Below are 8,576 nucleotides of genomic sequence, written 5' to 3'. Positions count from 1 at the left end.
GTGGAGAGAGAAGGAAAGAAGCAGAACAAGGGCATGGGAGGAGCGGCAAAGGGAAAGGATACATGTCAAATAGAAGCGCTAAGAAGGGAAATGGAAAGGGACAAGGTGTAGATGGGAAAGAGATGGGGTGAGGGGAGAATAGGAGAGGCAGGACAGAGGAACTGGTACAAGAAACAAAGGGAAAAGATGCGGGGGGCAAGAGAAGTAGAGAAAAGTGAGGCACAAAAAAATGATATAGAGGAACCGGAGATACACAAGAAGAAAGGACAGGGTGAAGAGACGCATAGGTAAGAGGGGAAATGGAAAGAGAGAAAGGGAAAAAAAGAGGCAAGAGAAAAGAGAGAGAGAGAGACAGGGAGAAGAGATAATAAGGATAGTAACACGAATTACAATATATACAAATGTAGAAGCAAAGCAAACGTTTACACTAAAATCACATTTTTCCCCTTGGATAGCTATTGGAAAATAGCTCTTTTTCCATTGTAAAATAGCTCCAAAAGGTGCTATTTTCTAATTGTTTATGCCTCCATAGTATAGAAACTGGTTATACTAATCAAACTCTGTTTTGACTTTGCCTTAGACAATTTATGGAAGATATCTTGAAGGTTACCGGAAAGCTGCCGACTCGTTATCTAGAGCTGTGACCTTTGCCTAGATAGCTTAAAGATGTCTTCAAGGTACATGAAGACTGTCGAGTCCAAAACTCAAGATCTGTAACCATTTGTCCCAGTTCTCAATAAGGAGTAGGTAGCCTACTCCTTATTGAGTAGGCTACCTACTCAATAAGGTAAGATATTTTCCTAGGCAAGAGTTAGAGCTTGAAGGAGAAATAGTATCCATTTTTTTATACTTTTGGAGGCATAAGCATTTAGGAAATTCCTATTACCCAGGGATAAAATTTGGTTAAGAGTTACCCAAAGCAAAATTAACAATTTCAGGGCCACTAGGCTGCAATTCAATGTAAACAAATATATTTTACCCCTCTAAACCGCGCTCATTCAATCTTTTTAACGCACGTGGTAACAGAATTTGTGAAGCAATGTATCAAAAACTTAAAAGAAAAAGGCTGTCAACCATTTAAATGATATACCATCGATCTATCACCTCCAAAAGGTACCCTTCATATCATTTGTACACAAAGGGAGCTGACACAAATATATTTGCGGACGCAAACACAGCAACGCATGCTAAAAATTGCCTAGACTGACAAAGACATTAAACAAAAGCAATTAAACAACACACATTCCATTATACATTGTACATTTTGCTATATACAGCAAGTCCGCATTACCTTTTAAGCGCTTTATCCCACTATGCCCAGTAGAGGCGGAAAAATAGTTGCATATGACCATTTCAAATTTCAAAATCTTTTTACTTTGTTGTCAGATCGCATATATAATACAGACACAAAGAAAAAAATATATATATTATACTTGTAAAATACGCGTTACACACGAGATTTTTTGGGACTTTCCATTGTTAGAAGCCAACGCAAATATATATATATATATATATATATATATATATATATATATATATATATATATATATATATATATATATATATATATATATATATAAAGGGAACCACCTCTTCTGCAATTGTAGGGACCCATAGCCTCGAGGAAGGTAATACAGAGTATTCAGGGGGAAAACTTGCCGTTTGACTCTACGTATGGGTATATATCAACCCGTTCTCGCACTTACTTACTGTCAATATTGGCTTATTTAATAAGTGCATATGTGACATACTAATTGATTGTGAATATTTTAGTTTACCTTGAAAAGCTTCATAGAAAACACCGACCTCACCTAACCTTCTTAGTATGTTAAGATAAGCATCTTATTTACAATTATTACTTAACCTATCAACGGTATAGGTTAAGTAATAATAGTAATTATTACTTAATTACTTAATCATCGGGCAAGGCCCTATACACCAAGGAAACCAAGCCACGTACCAATAGCCAACTACCACCAAATTACATTCTGCCAACTTCCACCGCACGAGGGTACATACAACATCCTGCACAAGCCATCATGCAAACAGGAGATTGACAAGATACAATGGACCTATAAGGGAGGTGCTTCACCCTCACCTTATCCTCGGATATAAATAATGCAGCAAGAAAATTTGTAATCACTCTTTGGTCACCATTTGGTCCGGGAGACATCTCCCGTCACGCAGGGTGCAGTCGCGCCTCCACAGATCTCCAGTATCATCTTTTGATACTGGTAATGGCTCAAAAGGGCCACCACTTACGGGCTATTCATGCCCGTGCCACCTTTTGGGTGGCTTAATCTTCATCAATCAACAATCAATTTGTAATCATTCCAGCTCTGCCTTCGAAAATGTTAACAAGAGTTAACGAAACGAATCTCTTACCATCAGGACAAATAAAACTGTAAAAATTAACTTTATAGAGTTAATTTTTCAACTTCCTTCAGTAGTGAGGACAAATGTAAAGAAGATAGAAATGATTGGTCTCACTCTTTCGGTCACATTCAGTAATATAACATAGAACGAAAAGCGCAGCAGTTGCGATATTTGTACCACCATTAAGAAGCAGTTGCAGAAAATGCAGTTTTTACTAAACCTAACCACAATAATTCACGATACATGTATCGTCTAAAACACCATGGAGTCATTAATGCCAACGTGGTAATTTAATTATCGTTATTTCATATAAGGAGATATAAAAGGTTGCTCTCTCTCCTTATGCACAACATGAAGTGTACTTATTACTGTAATTATCTCTATTTTATAACACAATCAACCACGTAAAATATAACAAATATTGTTGCCTGTTATATATACATATAATCTATATTCTTGAGGTTATCTTGAGATGATTTCGGGGCTTAGTGTCCCCGCGGTCCGGTCCTCGACCAGGGCTCCACCCCCCAGGAAGCAGCCCGTGACAGCTGACTAACTCCCAGGTACCTATTTACTTCTAGTTAACAGGAGCATCAGGGTGAAAGAAACTCTGCCCATTGTTTCTCGCCGGCGCCCGGGATCACAGGATCACGCGTCCAGTGTTCTGTCCTCTCAGCCACCGGCTCTAAAGTTATATTAGTTATAGACTAATATGGTCCCCCCTCAATATTAAGGGACATACATATTGTACATTGAAAAATACATTGTACATTGTATACAATATAGTCCCTCCTCAAAATCTGGAGAGGTCTTCCCCATTCTGAACCCCGGTATGGACTTCTAGGAGTGGTACGAAACTCCGCCTTCTAGGCACCTTATGCCACAACCCTGAGAACACACAAGAGCCAATCCCTTACTAAGGCCTACTTGAGGACAAGAGGGCGTGCCATTCTCCCATCCTGGTGCCCTAGACACTGTGCCTTACATGACAAATTATCAACTGTTGTAACATGTAAACTGTGGACTAGAGGGGGAGACAGAGGACACAGAGAAGAGGGGATTGGCTGGGTCCAGTGGTCGAGTCATAGTCCTCATTCTGTGGAATTTGATACGTCTGGGTAGGAAAGGTGGAAGATATAAGGAATAAGGAGAGAGAGAGAGAGAGAGAGAGAGAGAGAGAGAGAGAGAGAGAGAGAGAGAGAGAGAGAGAGAGAGAGAGAGAGAGAGAGAGAGAGAGAGAGAGAGAGAAAATACAGAGAAAGATAATAATACTGTAGAAAATTATATAGAGATTTCCCTAGCTGTTACACCGGTGCCACCGTCCAAGTGAACATCCCTGAGGAGCTCAGGAACACAGGTTAGATCCCATTGTACTGCAACAATAATCATCAACACGAACATTTGTATAACTAATATATATTTTGATACAAACACATACTTCTTTATACATGTATTGCCGGTTTAAATACAACTCAAATGTACTTACAATGCGGATCTTAACATAGCTAATACACGTCTTAATGGAACACTCATGGATCTCAATAAAACAATAATGAATCCAAAATACAACAGCCATGACCTTTAATACAATTATAACGGATCTCGACTAATACAGCAAAATGCCACTCACTTGACAAGAAAAACAAAGTAATCTTAACAAGGACATAAAACAATTTAAACAGGTCCTGATTCAACAAATACAGAACTAAACCAACAATACATCTCAATAGCCAATAAAGAAAATACAAAAACAACAACATAATTATATTCTGCTGCATAATAACTAAAGCTGAACAGAATAAGGAAACCGTACAGCACATATATGACTATAACAAACAGCACATATATGATGCCATACACGGTAATCCCAGAGCATATCAAATCTCCCCACAGCATACAAATATGGTATAAAGATTCTCTTTTGGGTGTACCCAACAGTGTGCAGTCACGCTATGAAATATTATCATGCTACAACGCTACGCTGAAATGTCATCCTATATAAAGTAGGGATAGTTTGAGAAAGATATGTTCCCTCCCGCCTTGGTGTAAGACTTGGACTATGGCAGGGAAGCAAGCAAGCAAGCCCGCTTCGTGGGCGTCAAGATTCCAGAATTTTATCAGGAGAGGATGTAATACCTGGCTGTATGTAGGACTGAGGCAACGAATTTGCTTAATCATTCTCTCTCTCTCTCTCTCTCTCTTTCCCTCTTTCATCTCAATGGCTGCTATTTTCTTAACAAATCCTAAAATCATTCCTAATATCAAGAAAAAATCCTATTTTCTTAAAATAAAATCCTAAAGACTATAATCAGGATGAATAGCTTTTATTTCTAATCGGATTTTGAACCTATTACTTGCATTAAATTCCACTATCCCTCCATCTAGATTTTTTTTTTTTACGATTATGCTACAAAAGTAATTTCTAACATCTCGGCGACTCATCTACACCTCAAGTTTCTAATCATGTCCTTTTGTTCTGGTTTGTATGATATTTAAAATTTGTTGTTATCAATCTTATCGATTCCCGTGAAAATCTTTGATGTCGTTGTCATGTCTCGTTGATTACTTCTTTGTTGAAGTGTAGTGACAATCGCCACTCAGACTTTCCTAATACTTCAACCCTTCAACCCAAAGCGTTTTTTTTCGAAAACATTCGTTTTTAGATAATTATGTCGAGAATTTTGTCAATAATTGAAAGCCAGTGACACATTTATACTTTTATAATATAATTTTTTTTATGACACTTTATACTTTTATACAGTCCGCCACTGTATGCCTCACTCCTGTATGAACTGGAACTACGTGTCCTCTTCCACAAGGAAGAGGACACTAAACCCAGACTCCTTGAAATAGAGTCGGCATAGAGCTCAGGCAGAAGGTCCCCCATAATTACGAAGCAGTCTTGTCCACTTTGTCACATTCCACGATGCACTTGAAATCCTTAGGACTTCCCTTTTCCTTATACATTCCAAAGGTGTCAGCTCCACTTATTTAGCCCCCTCTTATAGCTCTTATCCTTCAGTTCCGGTACCGGTATAGCTGCGCAATTTTGTCCTCTCATTACGTCCCCGTGTTTCTTGTTGTGCGGCCACCACTCCGGTGCTGCATTTTTCTATCGTTGGTCTGACAAATGTTACGAATAGTATTTGTTAACTTCTTTCCACCAACGCAGTTAAATCCTCTTCCTTCTACCTACTCCTCATCCTCAACTTCCCTCTTCCCTCTCTGCTCCTCCCTTTTCTCTCCCTTTTATCCTTTCCTTTCGCCTCTTCTCAATCACCTGTAGCTTTATATTCACTGAGGATCTGATTAAAAAGAAGAAATACTGAACGCCAATTCTTTCACGCCATTTCTTGCGAGTCTAATTTACATACAGGAAGAGGGGGAGGAAGAGAGGCATGCAAACACCAGAATGGAAGGGGAGAAGAACACTCCAGAGAAAACACGAGAAACAAAACAAATACTGCAACAAAATAATAAAAAATGACGAAGGAGAGAAGGGAGAATTATCAGGAGAAAGCGCCAAGCCATTACGACTATATAGCGAAGGAACAAAAATGATCAGAAAACAATTATTTACAATAAAAGCAATACACACGCAAAAAAAATAAATATATATATATATATATATATATATATATATATATATATGTATATATATATATATATATATATATATATATATATATATATATATATATATATATATATATATATATATATATATATATGGTAAAATTTAAACACTATATGGATAAATTTAATACAAGCAATAAGATATAATTAATAATAAGACTAATGAGCCCCATATTGAGTACAAACATCGAAATCTGAAGCATCAACATTTCTGAGACGAATTACAAATGTAACTAATTCTTCAAGATACAAACAACGTCCCTGTTTACTCCCGTCCTTCTCTATCTCTCCACTACCACCTCTCCCTGCACTATATCTTTCCCCCACACACAATCCTCCCTAAACTACCATTCTCCCTAAAACACCATCCTTCCTATAGCTAATCCTCCCTCAACTGTATCGATCGTCTCCTAAACCCATTTTTTCGCAGCCCAATCCCAATCCACCCCTGTCTATCCCCCATTCTCCCCCAAGCCCCATCCTTTCACCCTTCCCTCAGCCCCCTAACCATATTCCTAACCCCATCCGCTGCGCCGTTTCCTAGATTCCAATTCCCAGGAGGTAATTCCCAACCTTGTGTCAGGTGTAATCTACGGGTTGAGATGCTAAGCCTACGTACACTGTACTTTAATTTTATGTTGGATTTCCCTGGTGGTCTAGACGTCATATTACCCAGCTCCGAAGACGAAGCTAGGTATCAAAACGACTTTGCTGTGATGATGCTGTATTGCTCTGATGCTGTTGCTGTTGCTGTTGTGATGATGCTGTATTGCTCTGATGCTGCTGCTGCTGTGATGATGCTGTATTGCTCTGATGCTGCTGCTGTTGTGATGATGCTGTATTGCTCTGATGCTGCTGCTGTTGTGATGATGCTGTATTGCTCTGATGCTGCTGCTGTTGTGATGATGCTGTATTGCTCTGATGCTGCTGCTGTTGTGATGATGCTGTATAGCTCTGATGCTGCTGCTGTTATGATGCTGTATTGCTCTGATGCTGCTGCTGTTGTTATGATGCTGTATTGCTCAGATGCTGTATTGCTCTGATGCTGTTGCTGTTGTGATGATGCTGTATTGCTCTGATGCTGCTGCTGTTGTGATGATGCTGTATTGCTCTGATGCTGCTGCTGTTGTTATGATGCTGTATTGCTCTGATGCTGCTGCTGTTATGATGATGCTGTATTGCTCTGATGCTGCTGCTGTTGTGATGATGCTGTATTGCTCTGATACTGCTGCTGTTGTGATGATGCTGTATTGCTCTGATGCTGCTGCTGCTGCTGCTGTGATGCTGTATTGCTCTGATGCTGCTGCTGTTGTGATGATGCTGTATTGCTCTGATGCTGTTGTTGTGATGATGCTGTATTGCTCTGATGCTGTTGTTGTTGTGATGATGCTGTATTGCTCTGATGCTGCTGCTGCTGCTGCTGTGATGATGCTGCAATGTGTTGCTGCTGTTGCTGTGATGATGCTGTATTGCTCTGATGCTGCTGCTGTTGTGATGATGCTGCAATGTGTTGCTGCTGTTGCTGTGATGATGCTGTATTGCTCTGATGCTGTTGTGATGATGCTGTATTGCTCTTATGCTGTTGCTGTGATGATGCTGTATTGCTCTGATGCTGTATTGCTCTGATGCTGCTGCTGCTGCTGTGATGATGCTGTATTGCTCTGATGCTGCTGCTGTTGTGATGATGCTGCTGCTGTTGTGATGATGCTGCAATGTGTTGCTGCTGTTGCTGTGATGATGCTGTTGTGATGATGCTGTATTGCTCTGATGCTGTTGCTGTTGTGATGCTGTATTGCTCTGATGCTGCTGCTGTGATGATGCTGTATTGCTCTGATGCTGTTGTGATGATGCTGTATTGCTCTTATGCTGTTGCTGTGAGGATGCTGTATTGCTCTGATGCTGCAGTGTGTTGCTGCTGCTGCTGTTGTGATGATGCTGTATTGCTCTGATGCTGCAGTGTGTTGCTGCTCCTGCTGCTGTGATGATGCTGTATTGCTCTGATGCTGCAGTGTGTTGCTGCTGCTGCTTCTGTGGTGATGCTGTATTGCTCTGAAGCTGCAATGTGATATGATGGTGTGATGATGCTGCCATGTGATACTATTATGATGCTGTAATGATCTGATGCTGCCATGTGGGTGGGATAGATGAAATGATGTGATGTTATGACATGATGCTATGATACCATAATGCAGCATATGCCACATGATTGTCACGCTGTGATGCTGCAGAGCTGATGAAATGCTGTGCCTGTACAGAGGGTCGGGGAGGGTGAACAGCACCCCATAAGTGACATACTAACTCGCGTACTAGCATACTCCAGCCACAGATTACTGCAAAAAAAAAATGAAATGATGTAAATATGCTACGACGAGACTTTTGCTGATAGTCTATAGGGGTGAGTTAAATGAGTGCAAACGCACGCACACACAACCAACGGTTGGAAAAGCGGGGTCCAAGAGCTTGAGCTCGATCCTGCAGATACAAATAGGTGAGTACACACACAAACACTCACACACACACACACACACACACACAGCTATCAACCTTACTACACCTTCATCAA

At 40.1% G+C, this 8,576-nt stretch overlaps 1 protein-coding gene across 1 annotated transcript; it reads right to left on the bottom strand.

Annotated features, from left to right (window-relative positions):
• Positions 1 to 6,703: 6,703 nt before the first annotated feature.
• Positions 6,704 to 8,104, bottom strand: LOC123772553 (putative cyclin-dependent serine/threonine-protein kinase DDB_G0272797/DDB_G0274007). Its single transcript, XM_069326163.1, has 3 exons — positions 7,810 to 8,104; positions 7,196 to 7,753; positions 6,704 to 6,957 (listed from the first exon to the last, which is right to left on the bottom strand). The coding sequence occupies exons 1-3, from the start codon at positions 8,102 to 8,104 to the stop codon at positions 6,704 to 6,706; spliced, it is 1,107 nt and encodes a 368-aa protein (XP_069182264.1).
• Positions 8,105 to 8,576: the final 472 nt, after the last annotated feature.

This window comes from Procambarus clarkii, chromosome 17, assembly GCF_040958095.1.
Source record: "Procambarus clarkii isolate CNS0578487 chromosome 17, FALCON_Pclarkii_2.0, whole genome shotgun sequence".
NCBI lineage: Eukaryota > Metazoa > Arthropoda > Malacostraca > Decapoda > Cambaridae > Procambarus > Procambarus clarkii.
This window is presented reverse-complemented; position numbering and strand designations above follow the sequence as displayed.